Source organism: Adelges cooleyi, unplaced genomic scaffold, assembly GCF_023614345.1.
Source record: "Adelges cooleyi isolate 19-005CV unplaced genomic scaffold, UGA_ACOO_1.1 ACOO_flye_CR_arks_rails_tigmint_CR_PRNA_30, whole genome shotgun sequence".
Lineage (NCBI taxonomy): Eukaryota > Metazoa > Arthropoda > Insecta > Hemiptera > Adelgidae > Adelges > Adelges cooleyi.
In genome coordinates, this window is record NW_026095971.1 from 9,398,185 (window position 1) to 9,421,790 (window position 23,606).

Sequence of the window (23,606 nt, forward strand, 5' to 3'; positions counted from 1 at the left end):
CGTTTAATTATTTTTAGGTGAGTTAAGCTATACTAATGCTATACATTAAACGTTTTTTTCTGATTATTTCATTCTATGCTCCACCTGTATTATTTATACCAGGTTTTCTACTTATAACTGAAGCTCATAACTGTTCATCACTAAATTTACACTATAAACATTGCATTTCAGATACATTTGTATTTAGCTTTAAATGAATATAAACTATATATATCTATAAAATTATGTGTTGTCTTGTTTATGAGTTATATTATAGTTATTTCTTTAAAAATACTTAAAAAGTGTTAATACTATTAGTATAAATCATGATCACATGACATGAGTTAATTTTAGACATTTTATTTAAGTTATTGTGATAGCGAGGAATGAATAATAGGTGTAGTATGATGAAACATAATTCGTGAATTATCAACAGATTTTTTTTTTTATTTCATAAAACATGTATAAAAATTGTTTTCGTAAAAGAAAATGATTAAATTAAAAAGGCATAAATACGGTTTGTAATTTTACATTATTTATATTATTTAGTTTTTCTTCTGGCTGTCGATGGCTTTGTTTACGGTACCCTGAAATCAAAAAAGAGCGATTAGTTTTGGCATGTAAACTTATGTGAATTTGATTTATAAAAACGAATAGTTTTTTTCCATATTTTCATGTTTTATATTAATTTTTACTAAACAAATTAGATGCCTGGTTTATAAGTTGCAGCCTATACTTAAAAACTATTATTAATTTTAAAAAAAAATCTTAATTTAATTGAAATAAACTTACTTCGGCATCTTTGGTGACCTTGATGATCTGGTCGGTAATTTTCTTGATGTCGTCCTTGTATTTATCATTGATCGGTTTGCCTACTTTATCGTCAATATATTGTTTGGCTTCGGCGGTGTACTTCTTCAAGTCCTTTTCGTATTCATCAACCTTCTCGATGATTTTTGGGTCAGAGTTTCTGCGGAGGATGTCTCTCAATTTGCCAATTTCAGCTTCCAACTGCAAAACACATTACAGTGACGTAAATATTATTTTCAATCTAATAGTATTGATGTGGATAGCACAATTTATAGGTTCTTATAGTTCAACGCTAATAGATAATGTTAAATGTATTGTATTCTTACTTCACTAGTTCCCTTAGTGATGTATGTCTTATATTTGTCGATGGTCTTTTGGGCATCAGAGTTGGGGGTGACTCCGAAAAGTTCCTTCATGTGCTGGGCAATTGACAAAGAAGATTGGGAAAATTGTTCGGCAATTTTCTTCAAATCTTCTCCGTCGAATAACGAGGCGGACATGGCCTAAACATTTTTAATATTAATGTAACATGCTATGTTTTCTGTTTTCTCTTAGAAAATAATAACTTTAAAAAATGTATTTATTCTACAGAGTTAGTTATTTTTGTTTAAAAAAATAAATATGTCAATTGTAAATCTCTCCAAGTATTACAACTCCAATTTAAATTATTAAAAAATAATAAATTTGAAACAATTCTATACAGAATTTAACTAAGTGTGATTAATGGTACTATATGAATAAATAAATTACAATAAATGTTTCTTACTTGTCCGACCAAGACGACGGTAATGCACAAAACGAATTTTCCGTTCATGTTAATGAGAAGATGGCTGCTGGTGATCAACTAATATTAACAAATGATCTACTCGTCTCGTACTGATCAAATCCGACCGTTTGCCCGGCTTATATAGTCATCGTATCTAACTGATACGATTGAGTACTTGAACTCTCATTCGGTACACACCGACCACCTGAGTTTTTTCAATGGAGTCGAAAGAAAAAACACAGGCTAGGTCGACACATTGAAGAGGTCAATTTCCATTGGCTGACGTCAACATTCTCTGTATGTATTTTTCAATTTCGCATATTACTAATAAGTAAATACATATCACATTATGATCACCAATGTAGTTAATATATTGCATTATATCATAAATATCAATGGTTAAGTATAAATTGCAATACGTTCTTGCTTATTAGACCATTTATTTTAGATCAATGCCTACATATTATACTGCAATGATCAATTTCAGGATTGAATGTTTTATTTTCGCTACGTCAGTGTAGTTGTACTTAATAAAACTATATGTCGTTTAACATAATAATATTTAACTAAATATGATTAATGGTACTATATCAATAAATAAATGACAATGAATGTTTCTTACTTGTCCGACCAAGACGACGGTAATGCACAAAACAAATTTTTAATAGTTATAACAGATTTTGTGTATAAAATAACTACGATTTAACAATAAATATTTATGGCTGATTATAATGAATGACACTAAAAAAAATATTAAGACAAACGTAAATCAGGAAATTAATTAATTTAATTTAAACATTATATTTTAAATATTAATAGTATTAAGAATAAGATTAATTATTCATGTAGATCGTAAATACAAATAAATGTGTACTAAAACTATTACTAAAATAAGATTAAAGATCTTAAATCTTAAGAGTTAAGATTATTTTATACTTTTCATGACATAATGAACTCGAACTGAATATTTTTAACATAACCCGACAAAGTTTTGCATATAGTCTACAAATCAAATATTGTTTGTCGAAAATGTAATTTATGTAACTAACAGTTCAACTTGTTACTTCTTCCATTTCAAAATAGAACAATATGTAATCTTATTAAAAATAATCGAATTTCTTCTAAATTTAAACGGTGGTATTCATTAGAAATAGCACTTCAGTAGACATTTAGAACCTCCAAAACAAGTGCTTTTCCTTGTGTTTTTTTTTCGATTTTGGATTTTAGGTGTAAAAAGGACTGATATTAGTTCTTGTTTTATCAATAAGCAGCTAACACAATTAATACACATAATTTTATAAACATCTATTTCCTACATAATAATTTTTATAAATATTTAAAACTTTTTACCACCACATAGATTCCAAACGAAGTGATTTTATCTTTTTTAGTTATAATAATTCCCAAAAACTTTACCTCTCCGACTCCGCTACCTCCATCTTCACTCAACCCCAATCTCACTTAACGGGCTTTTTAAACTTATTATATATAATCTTAATTATTTTTAATTTAATTTATAAATTTAAGGTAATTAATCAATATTAGTTTGCGTCATAAGACATATTTAATAATTTAACAGTATTAATAAGTTAGTCATATGAAAAATATAATTTACAGCCGATTTTGAAATAAATAATAGCCGAAATAAAAACGGTACAAAATAAAAAATAAATTGTATTAACTTCTAATTAAAATGTTTTTCTATCTTCAAAATAATTATTGTTATCTAAATATTATTCATATAATATTTGAGATGGGGAAAATGTTGTTTCCGGTCTGGCATACGATATAATATAATTTAAACAATTTGCATACATATTCTTCAATCGTTTTTCTATTTTATTTGCTAAAATGATTAATACTCAATAAATTTATCGGTATGATTGATAAAATGTTTAAAGGTTACTAGCCCGTTCAAATTCCACGAAACAAAAATGTATACTAGGTAACAGGAAACATGACGTGTTAAATTTTACGATTGAACGAATCAAAATATATTGTAACATTATTTAACTCACTAAAAAAAATTATCAGTGATATACTTAACTAAGAGTTTCAAGTTCGAGTTCTAATTTAATTCTATATAATATTCTGCTAAAGGAAAAATAATAAAAGATCAATTGACCTTTTAATTTATAATTATTTATTTATTGGTTATCTTAGTCAGCTCCCTCATTCAAAGACCGTTTCTCCTATCCCTTTTATATACCATTGTGGTAATCTTAAACTAGAAAGAGTATTTGATTGACTAAAAAGAACCAGTCATTCTTTTTCAGTTAAAAATTATTTATGATTTTTATTTGATAAATATAATGGTACTATAGAAATTATTTCTTTGTTGTAATTATGTGTATTATATGGTTTACTTGAACTTTGAACAACAGCTGTTTTGCATTGATAATAAAGCATAAAAGGCCCAAACTATATTACATGCCTACTTTTCGATGTTTTACCTGCACCTACTTCATAAGTCATTATGAAATGGTTTTCAGAAAAAATATATATATTTGTATTATTATAATAAATGTACAGTATACTGTTTTAATAGTTTAATTATCTATGTAATAAAAACCCAATAACCTTTGCTATTCAATAATAATAATTATATTATTATTAATATATTTTATAGGTAATAATTGTATTCTCTGATTATGAATAATACAAAAATGATCTAAGTAATTTTTAAAAGAAAGCGCGCTAAGTAATACATAATATTATGTATGTATAACATTTCAAAAATGATTGTCGAGTCCATTGTAACGACTTTATACTATATTATCAAATTAAAATTGTTTATGTCCACTTTATATTAATTGTAAACAATTCAATACAATATTATATGTATTATGTATATTAAGATAGGAACTTGTTTTCAGTGGTATTTGAGTTTAAATTCCAAACATTATCACGTCGCGGGAAAGACAATTGTTCCCATAGTGTCTTTATTGATCAAACCGATTTTACTAGAATTTTACATTTATCAATTAAACTGTTATATCTAGTAAAGGAAATAATAAATGTTATTCCCAGTAACTAGGTCAAAGCTCACTAGTCACAACAATTGCATTTACATAAATCATAACTAATTTATAGTTTATACTTACCACAAGTATAATATTATTCGCAAACGCCTACGCATAATCTCAGAGTATTAGGTAAAATAAAAAAAATATAAAATATTAATAGTTCCGATTTTTGATGAATAAAAGATTAGAAAATGACTAAATTGTATACATAATATTTACGTTTGTATATTAAAGGGAATTAAAAAGCGGCATAAAAACACGGGTTTTCCATAACAACTTTTTAATCTCACTTATAATTTGAAATTGTTTTAATATCTTTGGTTTGATGTATTAGAAAAAAATGTAAATCAATTTTAAGCTCATATGTCTTAAAAATGGACCTACACAGTTTTTTAAAGCGAACAACCCTCCTTTGCTTTGTGGAGGAGAAGAGGGCTCACACGAAAATTTCAAACCGCTCAAACTAAGTTGAAATATGAAAAATACTAAAATAATAAGTATAAATGTTTTTTATTTTAGTAGATAATACCAGTAATAGAGACAGAATATGTTGATATCCAGTTTTCATTAAAATTTTAAAAACAATGTCCGAAAATAATTAGTATACGCTTTACATTCAATAAAAACACACCATTAAGGTAATTTAATGATAATTTAATCACATTAAAAATAGGTTATTATATAATTATTACTAGTCATTTATATTGTTGGTACAAAGGTCCATGTTTGTAAAAAATATATAACCATTTATTTATTACGGGAATTTGAAATAGCAATACTTAATATTGATACAACAACAAAACAAAACTAACAACGCAATAGCCAATAACAATAAATTTTCAATTACTGCATGTTGGATTGCATCATTATTTTTTTTTAACAGTACTTGCAAAATAACAGTACCTGATCAAAATGACTCTGCCTACTGTTTATAAACTATAAATGAAGAAATAGCAAATATATTAGAAATTTAGTTTACATTTGGCCAACTTCAAATTAAAATTACTTGTAAAAACATAAGTATAATATTATTAAAAACCCAATATACCAAAATATTAAATTTTGCACGAAGACGCATATTTTGCCATCTTTAATGTTAACATCAGACTTTGTCGTATCTAATGTAAAAGTAAAACATTTTCGTTGATTGGATTTTTAATACTATTAGGTATTAGCTATATCAGTTTACATTTGTCTGAAAAATAATTTAAAGTTTTTAAAAATTTCAAAATTGATAGGAATTATATAAATAAAAATAGCTTTTTTGTTCACCAGTCAAAAGAAAATATTCATAAAAGAGGTTTTATATATAAATAATTTAAAAAAAAAAAAATATTTCTAAAAATATAAGACAGCATATATTAGTTTAAATACACTCGTGTTATCTCAAATTCTAACTTTTCAAATATTATAGGTACACTTGTATTTAGATAAACAATGCCTAATTGGTACATTTTTTAACTTCATCGAAAAACACTTGTGTACAAAACAAAGTTGTAAGTAAAATATAAATACAAATCAAATTAATTTACACAATGTTAAATGCTTGGCTTTTTAACACGTTCTATCTGAAACCAATTTGGTAGTGTGTTAAATTTTTACTTTTTCCTATTATGGATCTAAATAGGGTTTTAATGACACGTTCTTAAACATTTTACAAAATATAAAATGAAGAAACTCGGTTCAATAACTATCATACTATAATGCGTAGTTGGTACTGTGTAATTACTATCATGAATAATGTCTACTGCTGTGTTTAATGTATCTAAACTTCAACTTATAGTTGGCTATATTTTCAAAATAATGAATATGAACTTATGGCTGATTTTACTATTATCGACGTGGACGGTTACTAAGGTAATACACAATATATATATATAATATAATATATACCTCTATTATTACTATTCATAAATTATAATAGTAATAATAATTATTAATTATTGTTGGCAGATATTTAAAACGTTATTCATTTTAACGTTTTTGATATTTTGATAACCAAATGTTAAAAATTACGTTGATGTTTATCGTTTAATTACATTTATAATAATAATTATTTTAGTTTTTTGTTTGTCGTTTTGAAAAAAAGATTTCAAACATTTATAGTGTTAGAGGTATATAATGATAGGTTTTTATTTTTTAGTTATTATGATTTTCATTTTAAAAAATGTCTGTTACTTTTTTTGTTCGTATGTTTTTGCGTAGGTGTTTATTTACCATCATGCTTATGCTTTTAATTAATTATTGTATTATGCAACTCTTCTAGATGTTCCAGTGCCATGCTTGACCATTTTCCAACGTTAGACTTTACTCTCATCCATAATGACTATGTTTGTCTAACAATTTCCAGTACTGCTATAGTTTTTTTTTTTTTTCTATCAAACTTATCTACTCCATACGCTACCCTCTGACAGCACCACATCTCAACCATCTGACTTGACCTTGTTCCTTAACTATGACATTTCGTAAACTTGATCTATATATTCGATTACTTACTTCAACATTTTTTTTGAGGTTCCTGACACAAACCAGCATGTTTGTTCGTTTAAAGTTAACATTGTCAAAGACCTTTTTAAGGTTTATAAAGGGCAAGCAGATGGTTTTATTTCGGTCAATTTATTTTGCACTCAGAACTCGCAGTCTTAGTATTCCCTAGTATGCTTTTAACTTGAGAATTATTTTTTTATAAATCTAGTAATCGATTAGTCATTTAAAAGGTTCTATTTTATATTGTAATGTATTTAAACGCCACTAAACAATTAGCTTACGTGATATTGCAATCAGTAAATTGTTTTAAGCTCTAGTATAAGAACACACAGTTTACACACTTGTACTAATTTAATTTAATAGTTTGTAAGTTAAACAAATTAATCTTATATATTACGATAGTACTATGGTTTTAATCTGTAAAAAGTTGCTGTATATTGGGTAAAAGTGTTTTTTGTAAGCTATTTTAAAGTTTAGTCTAAGTGAAATCAATCGATTATTAATCTATAAATCTTTAATACATATACTAATCAAACATAACATTATATTACACTAATACATTATATTTCAGATTAAATGTGATATTTCCAATCCAAAAAATGGTAACAACTCAATAAACGACTCAATGGAAACAGAACCTTTAATAATTGTTCAATATTATTATAAGCCTTCAGGTTTACACCGTACAAATTTCGCTAAAGATATAAGCATTGACAATAAACGTTTATTAATAAATGATCTGTGGAAAATATTTTATGGAGTACTGAAAAAAATGGATTTTCAAAAAAGAAAAACTAGTTTAAAGAAAATTCATAAAAGAAATAATCAACCGAGAACTCTGGAAAACTTACCAGATTATAAATGCAAAACAAATAATACATCACAAGAGAATTCACCGAATGGAACTAAAAAATGCTATAATAATACGTCTTTTTTATCTCAACATTGGCGTGTTATTTTAGATATAGATATTAATATATTACAAGACTCACGCAACAAGGATTGTCCAACGTCAAATGTTACCACCGATGTTCGTAAAAATAATAGCAGTGAAGACATATTTTATCATTCTAGCACTTCTCCCGATTATAGTACTAATCCGATTCAAACAAACTCTACTACTATTTCCAATTTTAATACGAATCCTACTGAAATTGGCACTACTTTTAATTATAATACTAATCCTACTAAAATAAATTCTTCTACTCCTAGAAACAACCTTAGAGAAAGCAGAACTACTCTCAGTTATTATAAGACTTTTGTTGGAATTAGACCTACTCTAAGATATATTACTAATCCTACTGAAATAAAATCTACTACTTCTAGTACCAATCTTAGTGAAATGAGCACTATTGCTAACTATTGCACTGATCCTGCTGAAATTAACACTACTTTCGATTATAATACGAATCATTCCGAAACAAACTCTACTATTCCTAGTACCAATCTTGGTGAATCAACTACTGCTTCTAATGATAATGCTAATTTTAATTCAAGCAGCAGTACTGATACGAATCTTACCACCAATATAGGCACTACTAATTACATCACTAGTTCAACTTCAACCTTAATCACTCCCAACGAACCTTCGTTAGCGTCAAGTAAAAACACAACATCGCATCCCATAAGTGGAACTACATTAACTACACCAAAATCTGATGTGACTTATAAGAAACCCACCGAAGACTGGTCACCTAATAGAAAAGTTTGTTTTGGTGAGCACTTGATAGCAATTTTATTTAAGTCGTCCTACACGTATTTGCATAACAAAACTGTTTAAAAAATTATTTTTATAAGGTTACCTTTTACAAGTTAAAACTATACGATACAATATTATATTATCTATATGCTATAACTGATTTATTGTTTTGTATTAAACACGTGCAATAGATGTTTTTTTCTAGTATACAAATATTTATACCATTTGTATTGTAAATATATATATAAGAAATACAATTAAATAATTGCTTATCTCTTACAGTCATATAAGGGAGAAAGGTAAATGAACTATTAAAAAAGATAAGCGTTGATCACATATAAAAAATGTAATGTATGTATATATATATATATATATTACACATGAGCAGATGAAATATGTAAACATGTATAGATAACTAATATAATGTGTTATAATGTTTTTTGTCCTATATTTTTTATGTATACCTACACATTTATAATATAGAAGTATACACTATACACTATAATTACTAATGTAACTTAATTATTTTTTTCACTTTAAACTATGCCTATAGTATATTTTAATTAAAATACTAAGAAACATAATTAACATAAAACAAGTGACAATAGATAGATGTTAATTTATAGACGATTTAATCAAAATACTTATTATATTATAATATATTATGTTGATGTTTGTTTTTTCTAAAAAAAATATTTGTAATTACTACGATTTATAAGACATTAATATAAACATGTCAATGATGAAATATATGTTGCTATTTCTAAGTCTGATCATATTTTTATATCATTATTTTTAAGCATTGGAAACTCAACTTAACTATATTAAAGATATTTGTGTGAACCGATTTATTTTGTACAAAGTCGGTAAACATATTTTCTCCGATTAAAATTAAAAGTAAAAATTTTGTAATGCTGTAATTTCACCAAATCAAAGTACAGATTATATTGGTATCATAATATAATGAATAATATGAAAATATTCATGAATACATATAAAGTAAATATATTTAAGGCAGAAATAGGACTTTTTTTTATTAATAATTTGCATTGCTGGCAAGTCACGTACTTCAATTGAAAAATTAAGTTACATCCGGTCACTGTGTATTTATCTCACAAGGAAATGTTTGAAAATCACGTAATTGATTAGCTAAATTGTCAGATACGTCCAAAACATTGTGTCGTTTCATTTTTTAGTTTCTACTGTACCTTAATATAACAGCTATGTTGTTGTCAATACCAATAATTGTTTGAATACTAAGTGTACAACAAAGTTTGTATTTTTTTGTAAAGTTTGAAGCTGTTGAATGATGATACTAAGAATAATTGTAATTACGACGTTTGTTATAAAGGTAAAGTCTATGAATATAATATAATACAATATAATTTATATTTTACATTTATTATAATTTTAATATTATGTAGTGTCATATAATGTTAGTGTAAGTGTATAAATATTAAAATTCAAGTTGAAATATACACTCATTTATACTGTTACCAGATCTTGCATTTATATATTTAATAGTATGTTTATTACTTAACATATTTAATACAGGTTATGTAACATAAATAGTATAACACAAAAACATTGATAGCCTATTTAATACCGTGTTTTATACTTGGTTCATACAATAATAGAGTTAATCTTAGGTATCATTTTGTTATAAATTACTACTACAAAAGCGTACCTACAATAGCTCTGACTACCGAAAAACTTTTTTTTTTTTGAAGCTTAATATAATAAAAAGTAGCAATAATTGTTCGTCAACTATGTAAGTTTAAATAAAAATAAAATTATAGAGTAAAAACGAGCCTGCTGCGTTGTAGTTGGTAAATAATAATGTGTGAATGTATTATTTATTTGGTATGAAATGAAAAGAAAACGCTACGCACGATTTTAAATTATAAAATCACACATAAAAAACCTAAAGAACACATTTTGGTTAATTAAAATAAAACGCCATTGTAGTTGCCATATTTAATCTATATTTTTCTTATTGTTTATAAATAGTTTATATGCCAAAAATGATCTTTCTTCTATAAATTATCAAAATATAACGTTGAAAATAATAACTAAATTTAAAAGAAAAAACACTGTAATTTGTGGCATGGAGTAAAATTATAATACTTTATATATTTTTTAAGAAAATATATGATTTTCATTCATTTATTGCAATAAGAACTATAAAATAATTTATTTTTTATGAAACTGCTAGTCGTGTAACTAACATTACTATTTTTAAGCTTTTAAATGTAATTTATACAAATTCATACAAATATTCCGTTTACTATAATAAACATGTTTATTAATGTAACTCGTATCAAAAGTGTATACCTATAATAATATAATGCAACCAAGATTCATATAATATAATATAATATAAAAGAAAATGCATAAAAGAAATGACACGAAGGACGTCTAAAACATTCCGTTATAACAAGACTTTGCTCTGCTTGTTTATGTAGCACATTATTACTGATTACAATGTTCTAATGTGCCATTAGAAAAATAGCATTGAATCTGACTTTGTTATAATTTATAAACAAGTTACATTGAAGGTTAATCTAGAAATTGCTCCTACCTTGTTTTCTTGTTCTTTCCATACAGATACTATCCTATATAGATAGGGTAGGCCAGCCAGATCTTCTTCCTCTACTTTCGAGATACATAAAATATCCCGGGAAAAACTTCCCGTCAAATAGGAGGATGAAGGGATTTATATAAAAATGTCTACAAATAAATTCGATATTTTTTTGATTATTTAAAAATTTAAACCGATTTGCGAGGCCGGAGGCCTCAACATAAGGTCAAAAATAACGACCCCTCTAATTTATAATTATGAACACTATTATAAAAATATCTTTACTTTAAATAATAAAAATATGATATTCAACTTATTAAAATGATAGGATGAAGTCGAGGGAGAAGACGATAAACTGATTATAATATTTTTTTAAATACCTATGAAAATTATAAATAACAATAAAACTATTACTAACAGAAGTTTTAATTATAAGTTAAATATTGCGGGTTGTTATAAAACTAGAGTCTACCTTGATACTGATTAGTGATATTAATTTGTTTGTAACTTACAACCTAACATATTTTTTGAGATATGGATGTTTGATCATATATAATTTAATTATTATTATCAAAAAAAAAAAATAGGTTTATCAAAATTTATCGTACTTGACCGTGTGACTCCCTAACCTAACCACGAACTAGCCAATAGTAAAGTTTGAGTCGACTTTTTCTAATGGTTAACTTATGTTTTTAATTTAAAAGCAATGTAATTATAATTTGTTATTTTTGTTATTAATTAAGTAGACCATCTATAATATTACAATAAAGGGATAATATTGGTCCTAAACACTATCCTTTATTAAGGAATATAGGTTACGATTACACGGTTTTTCGGGTCATTTAAAATATCCGAGTTTTTAATTCTGAATACCCGGGTAACAAACATGGATACCCATGATACCCATACCTATTGATTACACTTCGTAACCATAACATCCCATTAAGGAGTAATGCTTAGGGAACATTTAAATATATTAAACGGTTAAGTTGTCGGCAAGAGCAAGGAACCATTTTTTATATTATTATTATAAGGTAAATATTTGCATCGCGTACAAAAATCAATTAATAATTATTACACATTGACAGTTATAAATTTCAAGGTCGATATGACTGAGTGAATCGACAGACACTATGTATCTGATAAATATGTTTATTGTTAATTACTTTACATCATACATGGGTAATAACGACAACAAATTTTTTAAGCAGACGATCAACCCTAGTAAAAAAAAATACAATTTTAAGCAAATTCTATGATACTTGTGTACCTACACATTCGCATCGAAGCGTTTATTTTAAAGTGATTTTATCACTCTCAGTTACAATAAATCTTGAATATATGTCACTTCTCTCGACCCGTACTGTTTTTTTTAATTAAACGAATGGTTTTTTTTCAGGTACAATGTGGAACGTACGGTTTTAACTCGATTGGCTCGGTTAAATCTCCACATTTAATTCATCAAACGCATCACGACGCATCATCTGCAACAATCAATTATGATTCTAAAATTCCTAGTAGTAGTAACCAAAACGTTGAATACATCTGTGAACATTCTCCAATTATTTTGTCAGAAAGAGCTCCAGTTACAATAAATTATAAATCTAAACCTAAAGGTGTACATCCAGGCCATGCTTATATATCTAGACATTCGAGTCCTATTATCCTCACGTCTACAGGGATAGTTACTGTGAATTTTGATTACAAAGATGCAGATCCAACGGCCTCCGTGGCAGATCAGACCGATAGAAAACCCGTGTGCATACTGGCTAAGGTCATGGTGGAAATGCCGAGTGGCATTATTATGTCATACTTAAAATTTAAAACGATTAGCTGTTATTTACCGGAAGATCTAAAATCTGATGTCGCCGTTTTAGTTGACAACAAAAAAATGCCTTATAAGGAGTTTGAACAAACACTACGAGTTCACGGCTGTAATGATATGGAAGATTCCGAAACGTGCAGTTGTCTAAACGATGACTACATCACACTTAGCGATGGAACCGAAGTCAATTTGGACGTCTATCGACAAATATTAACTAGCATCACTAATGGTTCTGAAACGTTAATGATACCCAATGTTTTCAACGGACCGTACTCCACTTACGCCCCGTTATTGGAAAAGAAGTTACTCGAACTGGCTGAATCTGCAATTGTAATAACTTCTTCAGGATACAGGGTGCCGTTTAGTTTGTATTATGCCGTCGACCAAGAAAACTTCCAGAGATCGTCAAATGATCAAGAAATCAAACAAGTCACTTGGCATGATGGTAAAACTATACGTGTCCAAACTATTCGGGATATTGTCAATTCTCTAAAAAATCCCGAAAGCATATATTTTGTGTTTCCAAATAGAAAACGACTACCTTTTATTCCAAGAGGAAAAGAAGAGAACATGGATTTTCTTAACGTCGATCCAAATAAAATACACGTGGATATAGGTCGTCAAAGATATGTACCCTTGTCGGTTTTTAACGACATTGTAGCCGCCGTTCATATTTCGGATGGAAATAACAAAGGTATGTACGACACCGTTATAACTAATTTTACAAGTTCTTCAGAAAATAGAACCCCGTCAATAAGCGAATATAGGATCGAAAATGAAATTGGTCATTCATTAACTAAACAAAAAAATATTCCAAAGGAGTTAATAGATACGATTACAGAAAAACAATTATCAAACAGTACTGATGTCGACCAAACCGTTCAGTTACAATTTGAGACCAGTCCGATAGTAATATATATTAAAAACTATGCTACTAGATGACTATTATAGATGACTAGGACTATTAGATAACGACCGTTTTGTATTAAAAGCGGAAACACAACCGAACGATGATAAACCATATCAAGCTTTAATCAAAATAAAAGAGTACATTGACAAATCAATTCAGCGTCTTAACTCAATTATAAGTCTAGGACCACAAAATACCAAAAACTATAGTACAAAAAATAAAACTAGTCATGATTCATTAATTCAGAAATTTATGAAGCTAAATATAAACAATAGAATTAAAATGCCTGATATTGTTCCAGAATCCAATGTTACTTTGAATATTAAGTCAAACCTAACTGGTGACAAAATATTTAAGTTGGTTGAAAATCCATTTGAGAAGAATAATATAACTAAAGTTTTATTGAATTTAAAATATTTCGTTGAAAATGTATTGATAGATTGATTGTATATACCAACATCGTTTAAAAACCGTTTTCAAATTGAAAAAACACCACCAAAAAAAAATGTACAAAATAAGTTCAACAATAAATCCTTAACACAAGAAATGACAAACCAAAAAATAAATAATAAAACAAGTGTACTCGAGTCACCGATAACAAACGATATTATGAATCAAACCAAGTCTAACCTGACTACTAATGGGTACTTTACGTTAACTAAAAATCCTATTGACACGAATAAAACGTATCTAGCATTATTGAGTATCAAAGAATACGTTGACAATGTTGTCAAAAACTTACTCACCCCAAATCCTATTGAAAGTCTGCCATTGAATGATAATGCGAAAGACAAAATAAAAAATACGCTAGACAACAAATCTATATTAGATGATGGATTGATTAATCGAAAAATTAATAAAACGAATATAGCTAATACTACGAAATTGAATGGTGTCGTGAATAAGTTAAACACTACTACCGATGGACACTTCAAGTCGATTGAAAATGAAAATAACAGGAATAAGACTTATCAAGCCTTATTAAATTTAATAGAATACCTTGAAAATGTATTAGAACAGTTTAATGCAAACAATTTAGCAAGTAAAAATCGGAGTTTAGATCATAGTACTCTGCATGAAAAAGGAAATTTAAATAAAAGTGAAAAACCATATATTGCAAAAGATGGCTCAAATGAAAATAATAAGGCAAAAAATTCCAGTTTTGGTAGTTTTAAGGATGAAGACATAAAAAAACTACCACATAGATATAATTTAGATGATAAATTAACGACCACAGAAGATAATAAGAGAAATAATAATATTAATCGTGAATCTAAAGTTTTGAGATTAAAAAACTCGAACAAAAAAAAAATAGAACAATTATTTTTACCAAATATACTGCGGCAAATAACAAAAAGACAAAGTCAAATAGTGACGGCTATTTAAAAAGAATTCTAAACTCACTTAGACTAAATCAAACTATATCAAAATTAACAAATAGTAACTACACAAATGACTTGAATAAATTACTTAACGAGGTAATCCCTGTCGATGATTTTTTATAAAATGGAAAATAAAGCAAATTAAGAGTCAATTATACCAACATAAAAGATGCAACTAGTAAAAAATCAGACCATCGCGGAGGTCTTTAGATTATTTGGTTAATATTATAGTATTATATCAAACCTTTTAGGCAATTACACACGCTGAAAGAAATTTATTCAACTCTTAGAATCATTCAAACACTCATTAACTAAATTAATTAATTAAATTTTAAGTTTTCTACTAACTAAATTAATATTTTATGTACAACTTATAAATATTATAGCTTTTATCAAATACAAATATCAGTTAAAAATGAAATGATTTGAAATAAAATATATAGTAAATTTTTAGGTAAGAAGTGTTTAATATTTTGGTAAATTAAAAAAATGAAAACTCAAAAACTATTTTCTAAAATTGTATTTAAATGTATTGTTAAACATTTTTATAATAGTTTTATATTCGTTATCGGTTATTCTCTTTCTTGTCAAATAAGTGTGTTATAATACTTTAGAACATACTCACGTGATCATTTTATTCTTAGCGTGTAGAGAAAAACTGAATGGAATGTTTTAAGTATTAAAACTAATTTGTTATTTTTACAGAGCAACCTTCAATCTCTTATCCGAATCCTGATACAGTCTGACCAAAACACTATCATATACGTTATCATTATCCATCTAACTCTTGCTTCATTGCTCTTGACTTCTGGTAAGATATAACGAAGTTATATTATGTTTCGTAGTACGTAGTAGATATTATACTAATATATTATATTTACTTGTGAATTGTGATTTATTATGCTTTTATTATATTAAATTAACATTTTTCTTGGTAAATGTGTGAGACTTTCTTCATAAAAAAAATTAGAAAGAAATCACGAAAAATAAGGAGATTTCTTTGAAGGCCATTAGACATGACAACTGATACTTAGTTGCTTTATAATGATTATTTTGTAAACACTTGATACGTTAGGTATGAGTATAGGTGTTCTTCAAACATTTTGAATAGTTAATGAATAGTCTAGTTTCGAAAATCCACGAATGTGATTAACGATGAAACCGTACGTCATCTCAGCATTTTGCTTACTGATGATTTCTCACCCTCCGGTAAGTAAATTTGTAAATCTGTTTACTATAAATCATAATATACTATTACTGACAAAACAAACATTAAAAAAAAATATTGAATATTTTTTTTGATTTACCAAACATGGTCATCAATTTTACCTAATTAATTTATAAATATTAATTTTAATTCTCTTAATAATAATACCTAATACATATGTCAAATTTAATATTAAATACAAACGGAATCTTAAAAATGGCTGTCAACTCTATTTTTTTTATGCACAGTTCTAAAGCTAACTTAATACATACTTACTTATAAATTCGCATTGTATATTATTCAACATACAACCTACGCTTGAAATTTTGTGTAAATTCTCACTAACAACAGAACTTCGAGAATTGAATATTAATTTGACATCACGTATACAATTTTGAAAGGGATGCTTTATTATTTTTACAAAAGAATAGTTTAATGCTAAAAGTGTATAAATATCAGAATACTAATAAGAGGATTCTTTCTCGGCTCTTATTTATTTGATTTTTCAGATTATCACTGTAATAATTAGCAGTAATTTAAAAAAAAAGTTAGTCGCTTTAGAAGTGAATTATCTCATGCAAAGTAGAACGTAAGTCATCAGGACACATTTTGGGAAAATACATTTTAAAAATAAAGTTTTGTTTAGGATTTAGTGTATCTTTTTATATAAAATATAAAAACAAGATGCCGCTTTAAGGGGTACCGCTCCTTTGTATAAGGTCCTTGCTTGCACAAAAAGTGATAACCGAGGGTTTAGGTTGAGTTCCGAGCAAGTCACATTTTACCTCTAATAAAAATAAACAATTTTAATCAAACATATTTTTTTTCAACTGGATAACCATTTTACACATTAAAAATAAATATTGAAAACAATATTGTTTTGATCTAGTTTTTCTTTTTGAGACTACTCCGGAACAAGTAAAATACTTTTTGTTTTTAGATAGGTACACAACTTTATCAGGACTTCAAAATTCTAGAAACAACGAATTAATGAAGATGCTCAAAAATGGATTTATAGCCATTATTGCATTTCATTATACATTATCATATTGTTCGTATTTTTGGTCATCACTAGATCCAAGAACATTTAGAGTGTATACATGTACATTATACATGATCTACTCTTATACTTAAAGCGTTTAATTTTATTAAACAATTCTGTAATATAAAAATGCAATACCCGAGAATTAACCACTTATACCATTTATTTTAACCACTGAAATTTATACGGTCGACATTCAATCCAACAAATTGGACTCTCTCTTTCCAGAGACCTTTATAAATGTATGTTCTGAATAAAACATAGCGGAGAGTACAGATTAAGACAAAGTTTATCTTTGGGTAAAGTATAGTGTTTGGAAATTACTATTAAATCGGCCAAACATATCATTGTACGCTTCTTATTTTCCGGGGCGTTAGAATGAAGGTTTATACTTACCCATTAGCGTACTAAAACTAGATCATATAGACTGAATAATTCATTAATATTAAAATGTAAAAAGTACAAATATGTGACCGTTCATGGGATCAAAGTTTTTGGATTTTTTTGTAGTCGATTAGCTATTGGTTACAATGGTGTCTCGATCCGTTCAAAAGTTAAGAAGTTTTTAAGATAGAACTCCTAATAAGTTATTAGCTAAAAGTTAGTTTTGGGTCTCCTGAACAATTTGCTTCTGAAAGACATGGTAACTTTTTCCATGGGCGGTCACATTACTGTTTTTTTTAATTTATTAACATGAAAAAATGGTACCGAAAAGTACGTAGGTACCATACACATATAAATGTACCCTTGTGATTATTATTATGATTTGTTTTATAATCCGTCATCTCCGAATTTTAAACTTCGTCATCAATAACGTTTAATTTTAAATCTTGTCATTATTATATGATATTTATGTACAAATTAACTTGGTAATTAAAGTTGTATTGTCTATCTTATTCACAGTGTACCGAATGCTGTTTGGACATTTTGTTGAAGTCATTTTATCAGATCTTTAATCCGCAAGTCGCAGCCGGTCCCACACGGATCCTTATGCCTCATGAATACTCTGACGGTATCATGCCCGAGAATTCCTTCAGTGGTGAAGGTGATTACGGTGGACGTGGTAATGGTGATAGTTATAATGGTGGTGGTGGTGGTGGCAGAAGCAGTGGTGGTAAAAGTGAGAGTGAAAGTTATAGTGACGGTGTTAGTAATAGTGTTAGTAGTGGTTATGGTGATGGTAGTTTTAGTGGTGGTAGTGGTGGTTACGATAATTATAATGGTTATGGAGGTTATGGCGGTTATGAAGGTTATGGTGGTTATGGAGGTTATGGTGGTTATGGGGTTATGGAGGTTATGGAGGTTATGGAGGTTATGGAGGTTATGGTGGTTATGGTGGTAACTGTGGTGATTGTAGTAGTAGTGGCAGTAATGATAAAAAGAAAAATTCACCTTCAGCGGAATCCTTGAAGAAAGACCCACTACCACCACCGACGGAACCACCTACAGCTGACTACGAAGATGACAGTGCGGCAGGTAAAGGTAAAGAAAAAAAGTTTGTGGTAAACAGCAAAAGAACGACAGAAAATGACAGTGCAGACTACGAAGACGACGGTTCAACCGGCATCGACAAGCAAGAAAACGAAGTTATAGTAAACGGCGAAGCAGCCGACATAAATGACGACAGTACAGACTATAAAGATGAACATTTGTCCAATATCTTTGGTGGGAAGAGGATCACTGAAAATAGAAAAGCCAAGACAAATGACGAAGAAATAGACGACGACAACGATGATTTATCTAGTGATGACGAAGAGGAAAGATTTGTAGAAAGCAGCAAATTAGTAGTAGATACTGACCCCGAGAACGATAGTTTGACTGGTAGAGCAAAAAAGAAGAAAATTGTTCGGAACAACAAGTTAATGACGGCTAAAGATCTGCTCGAAAAAATTAAAGGAAAGAAAATCGTAGGTCGCAGCAAGTCAATTGCAAATAACGAATTGCTGGGAAAAACTAGAAAAACAATTGTTGGGAACAGTAAGTCGAAGGCTGTTAAAAGTTTGGCAGAAAAAGCTAAAGGGAAAAAAATTACCGTCAGGAGCAGCCAATCAGACGTCGATGATGATTTAATCGGAAAAACTAAAGGGAAGAAAATTGTAGGAAGCAAAAGGCCAACAGCCGTAGATAGCAGTTTGACTGGAAGAAGTAAAGCCAAAAACATCGTCGGGAGCAGCCGAACAACGGAAAATAGCGGTTCAGCCGCTAACGTAAAACCGAAGAAACTTGTTGAAATTAAAAAAGCATCAGTAAATCCCCGGAGATTAGTTGCTAAAAGTGACAGCACTAATGATGACGACTTGCCTAGAGTTAAAATAGAAAATATCGGCGATATTTTTGGAAACGAAGACGCAGCGGTCTTTGAAAATTTCAGTAATAGTATAGTCGGCAACACTAAAAGCGGTGGTCGACGAAGCACCGTGGTAAGCCGACCAAATCCAGACTCGTACAGCTCTATAGAAATGGGTTACCTCCCAGGAATTAGACCGTTGACCGACTTCATTATCAGCCTAATGGAACACTTCCAGTTAACTGCTCAGTCTAAGGTGGAGAAATCCAAAGAGGAAGTTACCAAAGTAAACTCTCGACGTACCACCAAACCGGCAGACACTAAATTGTCCCTGAAAAAACCTACCCGGTTTCGACGATAATACTGTGACACACGCACATAACTTATTTATCGTTTTATCAGACATTTTACATAATAATGTAAGTTGTCCCATGTTTTGTTTTTTTTAATCATAGAATTAGAGACTAAATAACATGTAGTTACCGAATCGTTGTATGTTAAATCTTATATTTGTTGTGTAATTTAATTTTCTCGACCACCACAAATGATTATTTATTACTTAATATAATATTTTTATTGATAATGTATTGTGCAAAAGTATTGTCATTGAGTATTTATACTAAACTCTAGTGTTTATATAACACTATATGTATATACATGCAATGGTAAATTAATACAACAAACATATTTTAGATGTTAATTATAAATTATAGTAATTTATTGATGATGTAAATTTGGTAAGTAAATGCGTGAATAATATTGATAACAATATTTTTTTAGTTATATTAATCCTCCGGTTGTTTATATCTAAATAAGCGACAAGAACTTTTCAGAAGAACACGTACAATTTGTTTAGAAGACACAAAAATTACATTTTTGCTGTTCATAAATATTTTCTGTTATTTTTTTATCGTACGAAGGTCAAAATGCAAGTGCATGAAGTATGCAAATTTGTACGCTTTGATTTTGTCGGACTTTTTTAATGAATATAATTTAATCAGCAAAATACTCATCGTTAATTATCTTCCATTTTTTTTAAATACATATACCGACCATGATTATGTATCGCATTAATTAAATATATTATTTATCTTGATCTGCTTTATCAACATTTTACAAGGAATTTTAAGAAGTAAAATTATGAAGTCCAGTTGCCATACGAAATAAAAAATAAATTGAGTCCAGTATTTAATAATTGATTACTTGTCTGTAGATATGGTCTATAGCAATTTGTTATCTTGTTTCAAATGATTAGTATGCAGACTAGCCAATACATTTTTTCCAATAGTGCAGCTTTTATGTTAAATATTAGATTTCTTAAATTATAAATGGATATAACTGGACAATATTGAACTTAAGTGAAACACATTCTGTATTAATGTAATACCTTTTTTGTTCCCTCGTATTGATTAATATTAATGTTAAGTATAACAAATTAGTTTTCAAAATTCAAAAGGGTTACCATATTTGATAATCATGTCCAGAGCCGAATTTAGAGATATGAAGACCCGAGAACCTATACTAAGTACTAACTAATAAGGGCTTTATACTAAAATATAATAAATTCAAAGGAAATAATGGAATCGTAACATCTAATAACTATAGATCGTAAGAGTTCTTATGACTAAAAAATAAAACCACGAACCAGAAAATGCGAATCAGATGGTATATTCTAAAACGTTAAATAATAAAAAAGAAACTCTAAAATGGCATTACTATGTTTATAATTTGCTAGATTTTCTTCAATAAAAAATGTTTGAGTATTAAAAGTGTTTTTCTTTGTACCTAGAACTTATATTGATTTATAAAGAAAAAAAGTAAATCATGTGTTGGTAGTTATCAAACAAATTAGACCTAAATTGTGGCAGTCCTCCAACATTACAAAATCTCCCACTGATTACATTACAATTTATTAGTACTGCCTATTTTCCTTCATTAAAAATTGCCATTTATCATTGCCGGTTTCATTACAATCAGAAAATAAATCAGTATGAATACTTAACATGTTGGTAAACATATATCGGTAAAACTAGATAACATACTTTTAAATAGTGTAACTGTATACATACAAACAGTATATATAAATATATATATGTGTGTATCTTTTTTTTTTTTTTTGATAGCCTTTATTAGATAATATGATGACTCATAAACAATATAGCTTGTGCTAATACACAAGGGCGTAGTCTGAGGAGGTCAGAGACTAAATCCCAGTAAAACCCTGTTAATATAAATGGTCTAGTCACGCTAATTGTAGATAACACGTATTTAACTTTTGCTGATTCGTACATTGACTATCTGTTGTCATATAACATCTTTTTTATACTGCAAAAATATTGATTATAACTTATAAACAAATATTTTGACGTATGCAATAAATATTTAATAAATAAAACGATTACAATGAGAATATACAGATGTTAATATGCACATGTTATTAACCCTGCCTATCTTTGATTCATTCGGAAAAAATAGAATTTTATATTAATATTCTTTTCCAAGCTCAAATATAGTGTACCGCGATAAGCCCTAACGATTTTATATTATATGATATGTCTTTCTCACGGTTTAAAACATTTAAACACGGGTGCATGACAAAAAATCAAAGTTCTGTAAAATGTATAAAATATATTATATGACTGCAGACTATTAATCTAAACATCATAAACATTTTTATTTTAATCTGGTATTATGATTTATGTGCTTGAAATTTAAATTATTCACTATTATTTATCGCTTTTATTATAATGTAGAATGTAAAATAGAATATGTAATGATACGGTAACAAATCTATAATAAAAACACATTTGATACCTATATTTATTTTTGGCCACACGCGGAAATTTTTATCATTATACACAATAGATAACGCAAAACACGTTTATGATTTACATATCAAGGTTTTGTATGTTTTAACTGGTTATAGCAGATAATACCAACGAATCTAATGTTAAATGTACGTAAGTGTTAATATTGTCTATTGTGTAAGATTTTCATTTATTAATTATTTATACTCACCTACCAACTGGGGTTCAGTAAAAGGGTTGATAAAGGTTTTTTAGTATTTAAAATTGTATTTTATTTACTTTAGTCATGACCTATGAAGAACATTACAAAAATTGTTACAGTTACAAGCGAGTGAGATTGAAGACATCATTCGTGTGTTTTAACAAAAACACAAATCGATATATTCTAATAACATTTAAAAATCTACTTGTTACACGTATGAGTTTTGCTATCAAATATCGATACATATATAAATAATTTAGGTAACCGACCGTTCTAACATGATACATTATTAATAGGTACTTATTGATATCAGAATTCAGAGGTGTCATTGGAGATACTCCAATGCTGATTGGTCTACTTCTTAAGTGCATTTTTATTTTACTAAATAATTTTAATTTATACCACCGTAAACATAATATTGTTATGATCGAGGACGTGTTTATTATGATTCCACGATTTCTGTATACAATAATAGCTTGTATACACGATATATACCAAAACATCATATCAACAATCAACATCATTATAAAGTAGTTCGCATTACGACAACATGTCACTGATTACAATACTATTGTTCAAATTCGATCCAAAAACAC

The 23,606-nt window shown here is 28.0% G+C and overlaps 3 protein-coding genes and 1 pseudogene across 4 annotated transcripts; 3 read left to right on the top strand and 1 right to left on the bottom strand.

Annotated features, from left to right (window-relative positions):
• Positions 1-405: 405 nt before the first annotated feature.
• Positions 406-1,697, bottom strand: LOC126838068 (uncharacterized). Its single transcript, XM_050572174.1, has 4 exons — positions 1,556-1,697; positions 1,116-1,292; positions 772-990; positions 406-566 (listed from the first exon to the last, which is right to left on the bottom strand). Exons 1-4 carry the CDS (start codon positions 1,601-1,603, stop codon positions 525-527), a joined length of 486 nt encoding a protein of 161 aa, XP_050428131.1. The 5' UTR covers positions 1,604-1,697; the 3' UTR covers positions 406-524.
• Positions 1,675-8,913, top strand: LOC126838055 (uncharacterized). 2 transcript variants are annotated; one of them, XM_050572153.1, is made up of 2 exons: positions 1,675-1,852; positions 7,640-8,913. In XM_050572153.1, exon 2 carries the CDS (start codon positions 7,694-7,696, stop codon positions 8,846-8,848), a length of 1,155 nt encoding a protein of 384 aa, XP_050428110.1. In that variant the 5' UTR covers positions 1,675-1,852; positions 7,640-7,693; the 3' UTR covers positions 8,849-8,913. The 2 variants fall into 2 exon arrangements, with proteins under 2 accessions (XP_050428110.1, XP_050428109.1); XM_050572152.1 differs by lacking the exon at positions 1,675-1,852 and adding an exon at positions 6,144-6,438.
• An 868-nt stretch (positions 8,914-9,781) lies between these two features.
• LOC126838053 (uncharacterized) lies at positions 9,782-15,761 on the top strand. Its single transcript, XM_050572150.1, has 2 exons — positions 9,782-10,118; positions 12,748-15,761. The coding sequence occupies exons 1-2, from the start codon at positions 10,074-10,076 to the stop codon at positions 14,113-14,115; spliced, it is 1,413 nt and encodes a 470-aa protein (XP_050428107.1). The 5' UTR covers positions 9,782-10,073; the 3' UTR covers positions 14,116-15,761.
• Positions 15,762-16,581: 820 nt separating this feature from the next.
• Positions 16,582-20,534, top strand: LOC126838071 (uncharacterized; annotated as a pseudogene).
• The last annotated feature ends 3,072 nt before the right edge of the window (positions 20,535-23,606 follow it).

Coding starts and splice junctions, on each gene's coding strand:
- LOC126838068 (XM_050572174.1), bottom strand. CDS start 1,603: ATGAACGGAAAATTCGTTTTGTGCATTACCGTCGTCTTGGTCGGACAA. Junction 991..1,115: donor TCACTAAGGGAACTAGTGAA/GTAAGAATACAA, acceptor TGTGTTTTGCAG/TTGGAAGCTGAAATTGGCAA. Junction 567..771: donor AGGTCACCAAAGATGCCGAA/GTAAGTTTATTT, acceptor TTTTGATTTCAG/GGTACCGTAAACAAAGCCAT.
- LOC126838055 (XM_050572152.1), top strand. CDS start 6,322: ATGTCTACTGCTGTGTTTAATGTATCTAAACTTCAACTTATAGTTGGC. Junction 6,439..7,639: donor CGACGTGGACGGTTACTAAG/GTAATACACAAT, acceptor ATTATATTTCAG/ATTAAATGTGATATTTCCAA.
- LOC126838053 (XM_050572150.1), top strand. CDS start 10,074: ATGATGATACTAAGAATAATTGTAATTACGACGTTTGTTATAAAG. Junction 10,119..12,747: donor TTACGACGTTTGTTATAAAG/GTAAAGTCTATG, acceptor GTTTTTTTTCAG/GTACAATGTGGAACGTACGG.